A 17,915-nucleotide genomic window follows, 5' to 3' on the forward strand; every position below is an offset into this window, starting at 1 on the left:
TGTGTACTGGGACATCCCAAGGTGAAATTATCAAAACATAATTAGTAGATCTAATTCCACAGACGAGGAGGGGTTCTGAGAACAAAGCTTTCCCCAGCAGTGGAGATGAAGAATATAGTCCACGATCATCTTCCTTCCTCTGAAATATCTTGTTAGGCCTCAGTCAAGGCAGTAGAAAACCAGTTCAATCTCCTTGATAAATTCTGTCTTTCTTTCTCTCTTCTCTCTGTCTCTGTCTCATCTCTCTCTCTCTCTCTCTCTCTCTCTCTGTGTCTCTCTCATATACACACACACCTTTTCTTATACCAAAGACTAGGTCTGAAAAATGCTGAATCTACTTGCTCTCAAATTGCCATCATGTTTCTAGCTAAAGTCAGCCCAACCTGACAAATGGCAACCCTTCTCCTGGTCTCTTGTGTACTGTAATTCTAGTGGTCACGAATAATTTAGTTCATCGTGTGTTAATCCCCCAAAGGCAATAAATATGGTTCCCCCACAAGTCAATTCATTCCTTTGAACAAAACCACCTTGTCAGACATTCATGATTGCTGACACTTTCTCTGCTCCCTTTTTCTACTTTCTTATTCTAATACCAATCAAGGGCTTACTAATTGCTAGACACTATGCTTAGCCCTTCCTTATATTATCTTATTTAATCCTCACAATAAACCTATTAGGCAGATACTACTTTTATTTTAAAGATCTGCCGCTGGGCTCGGTGGCTCAGCCTGTAATCCCGCGCTTTGGGAGGCTGAGGTGAGTGGATTGCCTGAGCCCGAGGGTTCGAGACCCGCCTGGGCAACTTGGTGAGACCTCATCTCTAAAATAAACCAACAATTAGCCGGGCATGGTAGCGTGTGCCTGTAGTTCCAGCAACTTGGAAGGCTGAGGCGGAAGGATCGCCGGATCCCAGCAGGTTAAGGCTGCAGTGACCAGGAGCGACCACTGCACTCCAGTCTGGGGACAGAGTGAGACTCTAACTCCAAAAAAAAAAAAAGATCTGCCAACTAAGGCTTAAAGAGGTAAGTCCTGTATCCAAGGTGGTACAGCTTCCAACCCATGAAGCTGGGCTACAAACTCAGGGGAATAAGAACTTTCTGAGCTCTTAATTACCATGCCAGACAGTCTCTCTGGCACTTTAGGTAACACATTTGAGAATGGGCTTGATTCCACTGAAAGGGAATCTACAGCTTTTAGAGACATTTTATGTGCATTTATCTTTGTAAAGAACCATTCACCTATGATGCTTTTATAACTATTATAGCCATTTGTACCAGATTGTTCTTATAATTTGGGGGATAAGGGATCTATTTGAGAATCCTGAGTGAAACCCCATGAATAACAGACACAAAGCGCTTGACTTTATGCATCGTTCTGAAGCAGTAACCCTCCTTCCCGCCATTCCTCCCACCTGTGGCCATATGTGTTTATACAAGCTGGTTATGTACTAAGTGGCCACGCAGACCCAAGATGGGTTTGGGAGGATCTTTGGAAAGGAGGCTGCTGTGTACAGAGGTCTACCTGTCAGCTATATCCTCCCTCTCAGAGAAGGACTTGGCCAATCTTTCAGCTTTATTTTGGATTCTGGTTCTCAAACTAGTTAATAGACATTCTAGTGCTCATCCCACAATCTTATGAGTAGAGTTAAATACAAAACAGAAAAACACTCCCTATTCACATGCATACCTTTAATAGCATGAAAGCCATGGCAGAGGCAAAAATGCTAAATCAGCTTGGTGTCACTTGTACTCTCTAATATTAGTGGGAGCAATGCACATACACTAAAGTGATAAAATCTTTTTGGAAAACAAGTAGTAAGGGAGAGGCCAAGTTTGATAAGAGACATCCAAACAATTACCAAAACATCAATGCAGCATTTTGTGAAGTGGCTCAGTGGCTCCCACACATTCACATCTCGGTGATTTTGGCTGGAGCTTCAAGAACAGACCATGAAACTGGCCTCTTCACTTCCCCAAGGAAATTCATATACAAGACTATGGGAAAGTCTTCTTGGTAAACTTCCTTGCTCAGAATGATGGAAAACATAAGAAATGGACAGCATTCCCTCACCCCTGAACACCACTGTAACAGCAAGGATAATGACCCAATAGAGTTTCGAATTTGTACAGTGCTTTATACTTTTTCAAAGCATGCTCACATATATTATTTAAATCAGCCCATGTGAGAAAGTAGAATCCATAAGGAACTTGGCCAAGACCATACATCCAGGTAGAGGGGCATCTGGGGATAGCACCCTGGCTGCCCAGTGGCCGGGCATTTCCGGCAGGTCACTAACTAGCTCTCTATACTGTTGTCACCCTTGCCGACTTCTCACTCTCCATATCCAGGCTGCTTGTCAGTTCACCATGCTATCTAACTATAGACAGAGATTTCAAAAGGAGAAAAACAAACTCTTCTTTGACAGGTATATATAGATATAAAAATAAGTGTAGCGCTCTTCTTTATTGCTTCCTTATAGATGTCTTTCCCAGATGAAAAGACCCTGCTGGGAAATAGTTCATCGACCTGTTATTTCTTCATACACTAATACTCCTTAGTAATAGCGGGACCTTCACACCAGGAAATTATTTGCTAAATATTTCCCACTGTCTCACAGCTTGGTCTGTCAATTTCTCCCAGACGTAAAACATCTGGGCTGATATAACAAAACACAGCAAATTCAAAGTGATGTTCCCCAGATGTGGAAGAGGACAGCTGTCCTCAGGAGTCTGTCACAGGACCAGCTGGTGGCATTCATATTTCCCATAGCTTTTATATGACTGAAGAAGTATCTAGGAGGTTCGCTGAAATGATAGCCATGGAGAAATAGCAGTGGCTCCATGATATACAGTCACGTAGATGGTGTCAAGGCCCTGCTCGCAGAAACTGGAGTGGGATCCGCTTTCTGACGTTTTCAGTCAGGTGAAGAACTCATAGAGAGGATGCCATCTTCAGCATGGGGCTCATTTTTCTCTCATCCAGTGTGACAGGCAGGCACACCACTGAACCCCGACTTCAGGGAAAACAACCTGCAGAATTCCTGCTCACACCAGTTCTACCTTGTGAAGAGTCACTGGCCCCAAATGCTTATCTGGGGAGGTGATTGGGAGAAAAACTCGTTCCATGCCAGGTTTAGAAAAATCTGGAAAAATACTCTGTAGTCGTGCAAACTTCTGAAAAAAAAAGAAAGAAAAAGGAAGTGAATAACTGGTAAAAAATGCAGCAGCTGTCGCCTCCATTTAAACTCCATTCACTAAGAGCTGGTCAGACAAGTCATTCTGAAAGCCTTTGGTATACTCGCTGCCTCACTTGCTCTACAAGAGACTTGCACCATGTCATTGATTCACTGATTACAGACTGCAACCATTTCAAGACCCTACTGTTAGACATCTGCATGGAAAGCTAGTGCCCATAGAAACAGGCATTTGCCAACAAGAAATTAAAGTCACTCATTTTTCAATGTACTGGCTGTTAATTCTAATTATCTTCTTATGTGCAAATAACCCTAAAACCAAACTGCAAGCCCCTGGAGGGCAGGAGCAGTGTCTTACACCCACAGGTAGCCTTATTCTCCCACGACCAGTGGTCAGCCTAGGTGAGCCGTCATGCAGAAAGAGGCTCAGGAGCCTTTGAGCTGGAGCCTGCCACCAATAACTCAAGGGCATGTCTAGGAGGCCCAAGCACAGGCCAGATATCCTCTACCCTGGGAGGATCCTCCTTGTGCCCCACTGCTTTTGCTTCTTGGGGTTAGTTCTTAAGGAACAGGTAGAAGCACAAAAAGATAATCAGAGAACCCCCATGAGAAAATGCCTCAAGGACAGGCAAAGGAGACAGCTCTGTCCCTAAAGTGGCGAGGTCTGCTCCCTCGCCCACAGGAAGAACCACACATCTGCCCTGACATGGCAGATGGTCAGAGTTGCCACTTCTAGCACTGGACGTACAAGGCCCCTGGTCTTCCATGGGCTCCTTTGGAATATCTCAAACCTCCTTCCTACATTTTCGTTTTTCTCCCACAATGCTCTGTGTGTAGCCACTAGATGCAAAACGAGCTGGAAATATTTCAGGGAGGGTCCTGTAACGACTCTCCTAGTCCAGGGGCCTCAAAAAGTCCAGGGCTCAAAAAATGAACTCCCTCGCCGTCATCAGACGACTCACAGTATCTACGACGACTCACAGTATCTACAAAATGCATCTGGCTTGGTGCCCCGAGGCGGAATTTTCATAGTAACAGCGGTTTTAAAAGGACACTTACACACGTGGCAATGATGAGTGCTAAGTAGAAAACGAGCAGAGCCAGCAGCAGAGCCATCTCGGCTCTGTGTTTCTTAAAATTGTCCTCTTTGTGTGCCGTGAGGCACCCTTAGAAGAAAAAAAATGAAGTCATTTTAACAGGCTTTCCCGACCACGACGAAAAGGTACGAATACTCTGCTCCTCCATCCTAAAGTCCCGCCTGTCTCCCATTCCTATCCTTACATCTGTGCTGTCAGGAAGAACAGTGACAGTCAGAGTGACAGCAGCAGCCACCCATGCTCATGGTCACCCTGTGCCCTGCTGTGTGCAACAGGATGTGCTCACAGCATCTCTCCAAATCTTCAGAGCAGAGAGGAGACGAAGGCTCTGAGGCTCAGTACACCAGCCCATACACCACAACATGTCAGTTGTACTAAATGCCATAGAGACAAAGAAACCAGGGTCAGGACTGGAGGTTGAGGACAGTCTAAGAGGTGGGAGGGTGTGTGACCTGAGTAAAACGCAACACTGCCCCCTTAAACATGACTGCGCCCTTATGAGCATGAGGATATTACTTTGTGTCGGATTGCACTCAGATAGCTTACAGAAGGAGAAAATAGCTGCTGCGCAAGATCAGGGCTCTGTAACATTTTTGTCATTTCCAGTATTAGCCCTTAACAATCTTGAGCAAAAGTCAAACAAAGGGCATAGTTTAAGCTATAGAAAGAAAAAGTTATGACGTTCCTGCATCAGAATTCAGCTGTTAGCCACAGATGTGCAAAGTTGTAGAATTAGACTCCAAAAGAGACCTTTTGCAAGAAGAAAACAAGTAAAACAGGTCACCTCACCTGTCACTCTCAAGATGACTGTGCCACTTAGGTTCCTCTGCCCCTCCAGATCCTGCAGGGTACACCTGTATCTCCCCGAGTTACAGCTGGTAGTGTTTCGGATCTTCAGGGAATAGGGTTTTTCACCACGGGCCTGGAAAGAGCTATTCTGTCCCTCCTGAAGATACTGCTGTCTCCTGAGGTGCAGATCTTCCTGGGATGCTTCCATCCTCTCTTCACCACCCTCCGTCAGCTGTGAAGAAGGAGTCATATAGCACATCACACTCCACCGCAAGTACTGGAACTTGACAGCAAGGTTTTCCACCTTGTTTTCATAAAATCCATCCTAAACTACTGCTTCTAAAACAAGATATTGTGCCTTTTTGTATGTGAGCCTTTAGGGGAGAAGGAGAGAATCTACGAATGTTCCTCAAGGCTATATCTTTTTTGGAATAACATCAGGACTGTATCTCATGACTGTCATTAATATCCCAACTTCCAACCCACAGAAAGAAGAGAGTGTCTCTGTTGATGATGGTGATGTGTTGAGTATGAATCATGTTGGCTTTTATTCTGTTGCAGTTTGTTCTGTATTAAACTTTCTCGTTTTCTTCAGATACCAGCCATCCACTGAAATACATTGCCCCCTTACACAGTGATTGTGCTCATGTGAGTATAAGAATATTACCTTGCTTCTGACTGCTTTTGGATAGCTGACAGAAGGAGAAAATAGCTACTGTGCAAAATCAGGGGCTCTATGGCAACATTTTTGTCATTTCTAGCCTTGGCCCTTAACAAATGTTGAGTGAAAGTTAAGCAAAAAGCATAGTTTCCTATTTTGTAAACAGTCGCCTTGCTCTTCAAAGGCTGTATATCTGTGGGGTCATGCCCAGTGCTGCCGAATGTGCCATAATTTTTCTCTACACTGGACAGGAAGACAGCTTTAAAAGAGTGTTTTGTGGAGAGTGCACATGCCAGATCACTTGATGGTCATATCGCACACCACATGGAAGGGCAGTCACAGTTTAATTCACTGTACCTAGGACGGATTAGCCTGACCAAGGTAAATGCTCAATTGAGCTCAATAATTATTCTAGCTGGCTTTCTTTCCTTGAACTATCTTTGTGACTAAACGGGTAGGGTGTTTTCCACATCTCCCACTCTAAAGATTAGGCATACACCGCATTCACCATCAATTCTCTCCTCCCCAGACATATTTTTAATTTGCCTAATTAACTCACCTTGCTTCTCCACGGAAAAGTTCTAAAGGCAAATCCTTATTTTCAGTGCTCATGGGCAGCCCTTCAACATCGGCGTTCCCTGGTTGCACCTGAGCTGCCCTTTGCTGGTTGACTGGGGACCAACTGGAAGCCCAGGATTAAGTGGCATTCCTTACCCGACCCCAGCATTATAACTGCAAGCGTCACCTTGCGGAGAGAGACAGAGATCAGCAGGTCTTACTGCCCCTCTCTTTGCCTGCACTTGCTAGTGCTTCATCTCCTATTCTGGGAGCACCCTGTAACTCTTCTCTGACTTTGGAAAGGAACTCCATGCAGGGAAACAGATAACCAAGGAAGGAGAGGAACACCCTCCGAAGCAGCTCAGGAAAGAAAACACATTCACACACACACACTATCAGTCATTTCTGCTTCATTTATTCATTTAGGAATGCACCGCAAGGTCACCCAGAAGCTCAGACTCCAGCCTTTGGTTAACATTCTTGTAGAGTGGGCTACAGAGACATCTGGTGGCAGATTTATCACTCCTGCAAGGAAACCACCTCGGCTCCCTCCTACCTCTGGGCTGAGACGAATGGCCCTTCTCGGGCTGAGTCTATGCGCATAAGTTCCATTTCTTGACAATTCCTCTTGGGTTGAAATGTTCCTTCCTAAATAACCAAGAGTCTACAGGAGGAAGCTAAAAGACTGAGGCCTTCGGATGTGCAAAAATGAAACAAAAAAAGGAGGTGTGGCCAAGGAAGTGTAGAGAAAATTAAAGGTGTCCAACTGATTCCAGAGTACATGAGCATAATTTCTCTCTTTTTAAGCCAAAATAAACCACAGACTGCGGCCCCATCATGGGCTCTCACCCCTCCCCTCCCCTCCCCTCCCCCCCCCTCCACTGCCTGGCAGAGGTGCTGCTTCCTACCAGTCACAGCTTTCAACAGGCCAGATGCCCAGACCCTTCCATGGCCAATCTGTGCCAAGGTTGCCCCGAAAGGCCAGTTTGAAATAATTAGCTCAGCCCAGTTTCTGCAGTCCCTACTCTGATGTCCAGCCTTGCTTTTCTTTTCTAAATTAACCTCCAAATGCAAGTGTGGTTGCAACAACCATCTTGAGATGATCTACCACTTGTTTTCTCCTGCAGAAATTCTCTCCCATCCAGCGACTCCTCCCTCAACTCAGAAAAGTCCCCTTTAAAGTCAAGGTCAGAACTGCAAACCCCTCTTGGAAAAATAAACTATTGCACACATTTACATAAAGATGGCCCCATTATCACACGAGCTGCTGGGAATTGTTGAAGCAAGGAGGTGCTGGTGATCAGAACTTGCTGGCAGTATCTTCTGCCTGTTGCAGTGGAGAACTCATTTTACAAATCAGCAGCAACAACAAAATGTAGTTTATTTGATGGTCAGATTTCCATGGGCCTCTGGCAAAACCTCCATTGGTCCTCTAGTTATTTTTAAACAGCAAAACAGAAGAAGGGCAAGCCCGTAAGGAGTACAGAAAGAAGAGATGAACAGAAATGCAAAACAAAGAACCCCAAAGCAACATGCAGAATTCTGATGTGCTGAAATATCACAACCATCATGGCAAAATATCCAACTTTCATGGGGTCATCTTCCAAGGATCTATTCTCTTAAACGACCAGAGAACTACTGGCATAGCCTAGGAAATTGCCAAATTCACAAGCAGCACTCTGGGTCACAACTAACTACAGCAAAAAGAATCTTCTGTAAATTCATACAATGCACCTGGAAATATTTCATAACCCTTCCTCTAGCTTCAAGTTCACAGTATATACGATGCTTATTCCACCTTTCTTTTGTCATTTTAAACTATACTTTCTCCTATGACCCCACCTAAGGAACCTGGAATTTGCTCGCAGCTAAAAAAGTGTTGTAGTTTTTGTGCTAATGTTGCATGCTCAAAACGGGGATGGGGCTCTAGCAAAAGCTCAGCTAATTATCAGATATGGGCCATGCAGCTATCAACCTGCCGACTGGGATGAGTTAAGTGTAAAGGCATCACTACGAAAGGAAGGAGAAATTTCAGTGGGAGGAACATGGGGTAACAGCAAATGGGCCATCCTCACTTTGCTTTGTTTTATGAGTTCTTATAAACATTGGAGCTGGCTCAAAATCAACCACTGGCAAGAACAGCTCTTCAAACATTCCAAATCTAAAAGTGTTCCATTGCTTCTCTGCAAAAGCATTTTAGGAAATAGTAATTTACAACAAAAGGAACCCTTGGATTCATTCACAGCCAACCATAATTGACAGGAACTATTTAATGCACACTTCACAATGGTAATATTGTAGTACAGTGCACTAAGGCACAACACAATTTCAGCAAATTAATTCCTCAAAACACCCATCCCAATAATGTTTTAAAAATCCACACTGTGCATTAACTTTTATACTGACAACCCTATCTTTTTTGGTTGAATTTTAAAAGCACAAACATGAGACATCTAATTTTCCGAAAGCCTATAGCCTCCAATTTGACTGAATAATTTAAACACCACATTCTTTCTCTCAAAAAGAGATTTGACCTTAAGGAAACCACAAGCCCTAGATTAAAATAAACTCTCTTTAATTTGTGGAATGCTAAATCAAGCAAACACAAGTATTAATTTAAAGGGCATATGAGTAAAGTCTTGTTTTTTTAAAAAAAAATGATGAATAAATTTGAACTAGAACAAAAGAAATAAAATAAACGATTAACTATGGCCGGGATTGAAACAATATTTTAAAAATTTTATTGAAAAAGTGTTTTTTAAAAAATCTTACATAATTTTCTTCAAAACTATGTAAACCTCTTGGATCACCATATTTGAATCTAAGAGGGCAAAAGATCTTCTCTCATAGCACAGAAAAAGTTTTAATCACAAACTTGAAATTCAAATTTATTATACATTCGATCTGCTAAGAATGTGATAAATGCCTAACTAAAAAGAGAGGGAGTTTTTTTTAAGGAAAAACAATGTGTGTACACACATATGCACATAAAAATTTAATCTAGCAATTTAATAAAACATATTTAAAGGTATCGATTTTAAGGATTTAAAGGTGGCATTAAATTAATCTGATGTATTCCAACCACATTGAACAGTTTTTTTTTTTTACTGCATTTCTTGTGCACTAACATTCATGTACCTTGGTTTCTAAGTCAATTAAAGTGCCAATATAATCCCCATTCATCATAAAAACAGCTCTTTATAATGTGCAAAATAGTTTGGCTCGGAGGTTGATGTCATAATGAGGGTAGAATGTATGAGCATTAACATCATTTTTTTTTCTAAGCATAGTTTTATTAGAAAAATGATTTTCCACTTTGAAATTTACTGGGTCTAACAGACAGAGCTGGATTTATGGCTGTTAACAGAGTTATGAGTTTAGCAGGGGCAACATAATTAAGAGCACAGGCATTGGCATTGGACTGAGCTGGAACCAAAGCCCAGCCCTCCCACGGCTAGCTCTGCTCTTGGCCAACTAACTGAACAACCCTCAGGCTTGGCTGGCGCCACTGGAATCTGGGGGTGATTATATCTCACAGAATTGGTGTGAAGATACTTACAATGATGTACACAGACCCTAAGCATAGTACTGATCACACAAAACGCCCTAAAAATGTTACTACTCTCTTTTTTTATAGTCAAGGTTTCATTCAGCATACTAAATAGTTCCCTGCATATGGGAAGTAGTCAAAAAGTATTTGCTGAATTAATAAGTAAACAATGAGAAATTTACAAGAGCTTTGGCTTTGGAATCAAAGACCTGAAATCAACCCAAGCTTCTCCATGAGTTAACTGGGTCACCTTCTGTAAATTACTTCACTGATAAGTCCCAGGTCCTCATCTGCAGCTCCCTTACTTGCCCATGGGGTTGCCATAAGAATCAAATGAAAAAACATATAAAAGTACTTGGTAATTGATAATGTTGGTAAGAGAAATTGTTGTTATATATGATAGTTTTCTACTCTCTGTACTCATTCCATCATTTTTTACCACTGATACTCTCTGTCGCCTCTTGGGCAAAGTTGTCTTAGCAGTTCCAATCTCTGCTCTAAGGAGAAATTGTTTTTCTACATACAATGTCTCCAAAATATTTACAACATTCTGAATTTTCTAAAGCACCATCATAATGCAGCAAAACTCCTTTAGAACTGGGATTTGAAGGTAACGTTGGAGCATTCATTGTTCAGGCCAACCATCCTTCCATTCGCATCTTGGGGTACTGCTGGATCTGGAAAGGGCACCATCACAAGCTTGAGTTCATGTCCTTCAGAGGCCTCCACATAAGGTTCTAGATGAGGCACACTTAACTCAGGCCTGACATTCCACGATCAAGACACTGGCTCTGATGGGCACGTGACCCAACCAAAGTCACTTAAGAATAATCAGACATTTGTTAAGATATTCGAAGAGAGACACAGTCTTTTCCTTTGCACTTGCTTCTGGAAGGATATACAGGTTGAGCACCCCTCATCTGAAAATCTGAAATACTTCTGGTTCCAAGTACTTCAGATGAGGGATACTCAACCTACACAGATCTGAAGTTATTGGCTACTGTCTCCGGGCCACGTTGAGGCTGGAAATGAATCCAACTTGAAAGAAGGAAGAGTTAAGAAATGAAAAGTCACCAAGCCCTGAGGACATTCAAGAGTCTCTAAGAGTAGTTATATTCATTTGCCAGGGCTGCAAAGAACCACGAACTAGGTGGTTTACGAAAACAGAAATGTATTATCTCACAGTTCCAGAGACCAGAAGTCCAAGATCAAGGTGTCGGCAGTGTTATACTCTCTCTGAAGGCTCTGGGAGAGAATTTGCTCTGTACCTTTCTCTTAGCTTCTGGTGTTGCTGGCAATCCTTGGCATTCCTTGGCTTGTAGACACATCAATCTAATCCCTGTCTCTACCTTCTCATGGTGTTCTCCCTGTTTGTCTGTGTTTCTCTGTGTTTTCTTTTCTTATAAGGATATCACTCACACTGAATCAGGGCCCACTCTAGTCAGGTATAACCTCATCTTGATTTGATTACATTGGCAAAGACCCTATCTTCAAATAAAGACATAATCACAAGTACCAGGGGTTAGAACTTCAACATATCTTTGGGGGGACATAATTCAACCCACAACACCAGCCATAATTAGAATGTGCACTACATTTTGACTTTTCTCCTTTTCAACTATATATAAGCCAAAATACTACCTTTTCTTTAAGCTGGTTTTGATTGGTTTTACAACGTTTTGCAACCGAAAGACTTCTGTTAGGGGAACCCTGAACCACCACATAAATAAGGGTGACACAAAGGGGGCTATTGGCACAAGGCTCCAGCCTTTAGCTTTGCTTTGTCCCTTGGACTCACACACCTCCCAGTCCTTAGGGAATGAGACCTCAGAGCCTGATTTAATTCAGAGTCTTTGTTCTTCAGAACTAACCCAGTAAGTGTGGTCCAAGGTGACTGTGCACTGTTTATAGTAACCAGCATCCTCCTCTTCCAGAGGTTTTCCTCATAGTGACCCATAATCCTAATTAACTACCAGCTCTTCTGGAATCAATCCTCTCTGTGGAGAATGGTGACAACAACATGCAGCAGTCTAGTTGGTCCTCCAACACAACATCAAATGATATGAACAAGGCTTGGGCTTCCAAGTCTATAATAGTTTCACAAGACACACACAGGAATTTTACCTAAATACATTCCAGTACAAAACAAAATAAAACAAAAACATGCTTATGGTGTAATGGAACCTTGGGGCAATATTTTGGCCAAGCTCTGTTTTGAGCTAAGGACTGTTGGTAGAACCTTTAGGGTTATTCCAGGAGTAGCCAGGAAGGGACTATGGAAACAGCTTTAGATGGAGAAAACATTTTTTAGGTAATGAATCTGTTTTTAGTCCTGCCCTATATAAGACTTTCCCTTATGTCACAGAGACCTTCTTCAAACTTCCTCTTCTTTGTGTGGTGAAATTACTAAGTACACAGTTAAGATAATCCAATCCTCATGTGATTCAGGTTCCTCCTTTTATTCATGGAAAACAAGTGGGTTGCTTTTTTTTCCCGACTTAACTTGCAGCTGGCTTCTTCTTCCCTACCCGCTTTCAAGCTAAAAGATTTTAGCAACTTTGCTCTGTTCCACCATTGTCCAAAAATCTCAGTGACCTACCATTCTCATCTGAATGGGACTACTTCCATAGGCCCCTCTGAGGCAGCCTCACTCTGCCTTCCTCACTTCTCTGTGGAGTCACATGGGCAGGACTGGTGACCAAGAGGGAAAATAAGGAACGTCCCAAGAAAGTCTTCAAACCTCAGTTGAGTTAACTTGATGGAAATTTGACTGCAGTGAAAGACTGAAGCCTCCCTCTGAGATTTGTTTTCTAGGAGGAATCATATTCTAGCCATCACCGTGAGAAATATGCTTTTCTTTAGACACATTTTCTCTTTGCTTAGAATCCTTCAATTGCTCCTTACTGCTGAAAGGATAAATTTCAAGCCATCATAAGTTTGATATGCAAGGTCTTTCAGAATCTGTCCTCAGCCTACTTTCTAATATTATCTTTCAGCCATCTCCTGTATAACTCTCCCTGCTAGATCACTAGTTACTCCACTGATCCCCAAAAAGGCTTTGTAGATTCCAGTTCCTATGCCTTTGCTCAAGATTATCCTCTGGAAAAAGTTCCACGGTGATTTTGAGATGGCCAATGCCAGGTCCAGAATTTGGCACACATTTGGGACTTAGAAAGACTTACTAAATAATAAAAGTGTAAATATGAGAGACATCTGAAAACCAACTTTACGCTCTTCACAGTTTGACCTAAGGAGGAGTCCCTAAAAGTGCTTCAACCAGGCCAAATAGTATAGGTGCTGATAGGGACAGTATGTGTTTTCTTTGAGTATAACACACACATTGTTTTCACATTTTAATACTTTTATATCTAATGTGAAAGTGTTTCCCTCTTGTCCTAAAAAACATGTTCTTAAATCCACCTTGCAACAGATGGCATCTAGAATCAAGGATGTATAATCATGAGCTCCTCTGTGGGTCCAAGAGGGTGTGTGGCTGGACAGATTACATTTACCTAGACTATTCATCATCTCCAGCCCTCATCTCTACAAAACAAAAAGACAAAAAATTAGCCAGGTGGAGTGGCGCACACCTGTAGTCTCAGTTACTCAAGAAGCTGAGGCAGAAGGATTGCCTGAGCCCAGGAGGTCGAGGCTGTGGTGAGCTGTAATTGTACCACTGAACTCCAGCCTGGGTGAAAGTAAGACTCTAACTCAAGGAAAAAAAATAAGGAAAGAAACCAAGGTGCTCCCCGCCTCTCTCCAGTGCCCCTCCATTTGTAGTTCATTATCACACAACATGGTAGAAATAGGAATTTAGCAACCTATGAAGACAGCTTCATAATGAGTTAAGGACAAGTGTGTGGACAGATGTGTGATAACTGTTCTTAAACTTCTGAAGTAGCCTCATGCAAGCCATTAACCTGCCCTCCAACAGTTTCTTAACATTTATGTCAGAAGTATAACACTCCACGGAATGGCCCATGATCTGCCTCAGCTGGGTCTTTCTAAATATTATAAAGTTCAAGTCTGATCAACTATCTAAAATCACCACCTTACTTCCTCTTTCTCTCTTCCTCTGGAAATCATCTTAAAAGGGCACTTGTCTTGTGACACTTCACTGTCCTCAGCCCTGCAACATCACCCAGAGAAGAGATGACACTGTATATCCTCTTTCATTTTGCATCACTGTAGATCGTCAGGGCTCTCAGCATGATACAAGATGATACCACATCTCCCAGATAAACAACCATTCATTTTTAGTTGCAAACATCAACCACGCCAAAAGCACTCCACCCAGAGCCATCCTCCCTCTCCAGATCTTCATCAAAGAGAATGTGAACACAGTGAGCATTAGGAAGCACAGACATAGCCCTGTACTGCACGTCTTACTCCTGGAAGACACGATATTGTGCTACCTCCTATTATGTTACAATTTAACCACAGGTCTTGGTCAACAGAAGAAGAGTCGTGGGTTAAAGTCTATTTGCATATTTTCTCAAAATACGCTCCCCCAAAACCACAATTTATTGCAACTCTAGAAGCTAAACAGAGCCACTCTCTTAGTGGATATAATTTATTACCCTTTCTGTTTCTTCTCAATCGCCCATTCTGCCTTAAAAAGTATAAGAGAGGAAGAGATAGGAGGAGGACCCTTTGTTGGAACCCCATTAGGAGGGCACTGGTCCACAGGAGAGAAGAACTGGGTTAATGGGAATCGGGTTATCTCTGTCCACTTTTGACTTCACCTTTGATCTTCTTTGCCAGGTCTCCAGTCAGCTCCTTCAGGCCCCCTCACTGCATCTTTAAAACAGAATCAGATGAACACTGTTCCTTCCCAACTCATCCTAGTGTTACAAACACTAATTGGATGCCGTCTGCTTTGAATTTTTTGGTCGAAGGCATATAATAAAGAACACATGGTTTACACAGGTCCTTTTGCTAATCACAAGTAGTCACTGCCAATTGGACAGAGGCAGGATGCTCTTTGGTGCCAGAGGACTGAGTGGTAAATGGAACTTTAAATTGTGAGTCACTATAACCATAATTGTGATGTGCAGAAGGCCTGTAAGAATGTGATTCAATCTGGAGGATGGCAAAAACCCACGCCCGGGGACTCTGCTTTCCCTGCCCAGCATGTAGCCCACTCCCATGCACAGCGAACAGGCTTCGCAATCAGTGAGGCGGGCTACACTGGCCGTGGTTACCAGGGTTGAATTCCTCCCTTTATAGCTACTTCTCCACGTCCAGAAAGCATTTTACAGGAGAGTTGTGGGAACATGATAAAATGCTAAATTTTTGGTAGAACAAAATATTTCAGAATTTCATCGTTGACCTATTTCCACACACTCTATTCATTTTTGTTGTACAAGCTCAATCAATGCAAAAGTATAATTACTGGGCTGGAAAATGACAAATATCTACAGAATATGCTGATAACTATTTTTTAAAAACACCTGAAGAACAATACATATCACTTTCCAGGTACCTGATGAGTTTATTGGCACAGCACAAGACTCCTTTCCACTCATCTCAACCCCAGTTTACTTCTTAAAAAAAAATAACCATGGTATGACTTTTCAGTGGTTTTCTTCCATGGACCAACAGAAAAAAACAGGATGCCTAGAGACTGCTATTTTTTTTGACAGTTTTGAGAGAACTTCAGGGTGAATCTGGCAAGAACTGTGTCCAATAAACAAGCACATACATTATAGAGTTACATCACCAGCTGACATCCAAGGAGAAGTCAAAGGTTAATTGCTGTGGTTTGCTGAACCATTCCAAATGACCCTGTGCAAGAAGATTTAACTAGACAACTGTTTGAACTTTACAGTCTGAAATTTCATCTACTCGTTTCATGAGTACTTTTTAATTACTCCCCTGGGGATATTAATAATGTTTTCTTTTTTTTAATTACTCTCCAGAAGGGATAGTGGTTTCAGGTTTTCCCCCTTCTTTGAGATAACTAAGTCCCTGCCTGGCTAGCCCAGCGGCACTGTTATTTTATTTACCTTAAGTAATTAAGGTAGAAAACAGAGATGTCAAGATAGACTTCTAACAGTTTCGGATCTGGAATCCAGCAGCTGGCTTCAAATCTCAACTCCACCATTTAGCCAGTTGCATAACAGTGAGCAGGCTATTCCCTTCCTAAGGCTCAGTTTCCTCACCTGTAAAGTAGCAACAGTAACAGTACTGATTGCTTAAGTTCGTTAAAAGGATGGAAAGAGATAATGTATGTAGATGTTTGCCTTGGAGCTTGGCATATGGTGAGCACTCAAATAATAATTTTTTAACAATTTTTTTAAACTGATGTTTGAGTATGAGGACAACTGTGGAATTGCTGTGTTCTCTGATCCCACAGTGAACAAGGTAGAAATGAAGCAGGAATACTAACACACTATGTTCATACATAATACAGTGCCCTAAGGCAGTAACAGTATCTCTACTGTGCATAACTCAGAAATTGCCAACCTGAATTCATGGAGCACCTTTGCAATTAACAGGGCAAACACTGGGTGCCAGGCAGAATGCATAAAAGCATTAGTACAGTCACTGTCCCCAAAGAACTGACGATCCAGGAGGCGAGGAGATGTGCTCTCGCGCTCTCTCTCTCTCTCTCTCTCTCTCTCTCACACACACACACACACACACACACACACACACACACACACACATGGAGATAACTCCAGTGCTGCCTTGAACTGTTAAGCGGTCAGATACATGTAAGTACAGATTCCTATGGTGTATTTTATGGTAGGCAGAAGAAAACCCTGCATTGTGTGGGAAGCTATAAAAGCAAAGTGATTTCCTCCAAGGTAAGGCAGCAAATCAGTGAGAGCTACAGAGTGAGGCTTGGGATATCCTATTCATTTGGCTTAAAATGGAGGTGCTGTTGTAGCAGTAACCTGACTTCAAAAGGGGAGCAAAGGACCAGTGGTATCAAACGGTGGCTGCTTGGCTTTGGGTTGAAACCAGAATTGCAGTCTTAGAATCTGAGAATGTTCCAGTGGAGAGGAAACCTTAAGAACCTTACAACTCGGTCCCTTCACAGTAGGATAGCAAGGCCGGTTGCACACGTGGCTCTGGTTCATGCACCCTCCTGGGTGACCTCACCACTGTACTGCTCATGGCTGCCAGAAGAAGGAGAAGCCCAGCTAGAGAGGAGGCCAAGAGTATCCCAGAAAGGGGATGACCACGGGTAACTACTACCAGTGAAACAGCCTGAATCACTTCTCTCAGTCCTTCCTCTCAAACTGTCCCTGCCCCCTCCCTTTGTGGGCATCACAGTCATAAAAAAAAAAATCAGAAACCTGGAATCATACCCCCTGTCCAATGCCCGACTCTGGGTCTTGTTTTCTTCCTGACCTGCAGGCCACAACCACAGGTGGCCTCCAGAATTAATCCAAACGAGTCTGCCCTTCCAAGACATCTTACTTGGATCATTCATCTCCGGCCACCTTTGGGGGCAGGGAGAGGACTGGAGTCTTCGGGGAACAAAATCGAAGTCGGCCTTGTACCTGGGGGCGCTTGGGGTTGAAGCTGGGGTGGGGGAGGCGTGTCGGAAGACCGGGCACTCCAAGTTCGGCTGCGGGAGCCGCCCCTCCCCTCGCAGCCACAGAGGGTCGCCGGCCTGAAGGGAGGTGGCGCCCGCTGCCTCCAAACGAGCCAACCGAACCGCGGTCCGGGGGCACTGCGGCGCTTACCTTGGCCCAGGAGACCGTGTAGAGGACCTCTGGGTCCCAGGGGGCGGTGCAGGGCAAGTCCACATCGTCCGAGCAAGCCACCTTCACCTCCCGCGTGGCGGGCGCCAGGCTGTAGGCTACAAGAAAGAGAGGGCGCGCGCCGTGAGCAAGCAGCCAAAGCGGGTGCCGCGGCGCGGCGAGGGGCCGACAGGCGCTCTCGGGCCTTACCGCAGCTCAGGAGCAGCAGCCGGAGGCCGTGCGACATGGCTGGAGCGCTGCGCCGCCGCCTGGGGGCTGCCGGCCTGGGGCACGCTCGCGCCGCGCCGCCCTCTTGTAGCCCGCGCGTCCGGGGACTTCCCCGCGCGCCGGCGCCGGGGATTCCCCAGCG

At 43.6% G+C, this 17,915-nt stretch overlaps 1 protein-coding gene across 3 annotated transcripts in view; it reads right to left on the reverse strand.

Moving 5' to 3' along the window:
- Window positions 1-1,673: 1,673 nt before the first annotated feature.
- CD83 (CD83 molecule) overlaps window positions 1,674-17,915 on the reverse strand; it is a 16,457-nt gene continuing 215 nt past the window's right edge. The window contains exons 1-5 of one of the 3 annotated variants that reach the window (XM_008068608.2): window positions 17,756-17,909; window positions 17,549-17,664; window positions 5,080-5,311; window positions 4,253-4,359; window positions 1,674-3,170 (exon numbers count right to left, since the gene is read on the reverse strand). In XM_008068608.2, the coding sequence (XP_008066799.1) occupies window positions 3,045-3,170; window positions 4,253-4,359; window positions 5,080-5,311; window positions 17,549-17,664; window positions 17,756-17,792 (618 nt within the window). In that variant the 5' untranslated portion in view covers window positions 17,793-17,909 and the 3' untranslated portion in view covers window positions 1,674-3,044. Of the gene's footprint in view, window positions 3,174-4,252; window positions 4,360-5,079; window positions 5,312-17,548; window positions 17,665-17,755; window positions 17,910-17,915 lie in introns of those variants that run through there. The other 2 variants (XM_008068607.2, XM_021717856.1) reach the window with 2 other exon arrangements.

Source organism: Carlito syrichta, unplaced genomic scaffold, assembly GCF_000164805.1.
Source record: "Carlito syrichta isolate Samal-C Ts95f unplaced genomic scaffold, Tarsius_syrichta-2.0.1 Scaffold311324, whole genome shotgun sequence".
NCBI lineage: Eukaryota > Metazoa > Chordata > Mammalia > Primates > Tarsiidae > Carlito > Carlito syrichta.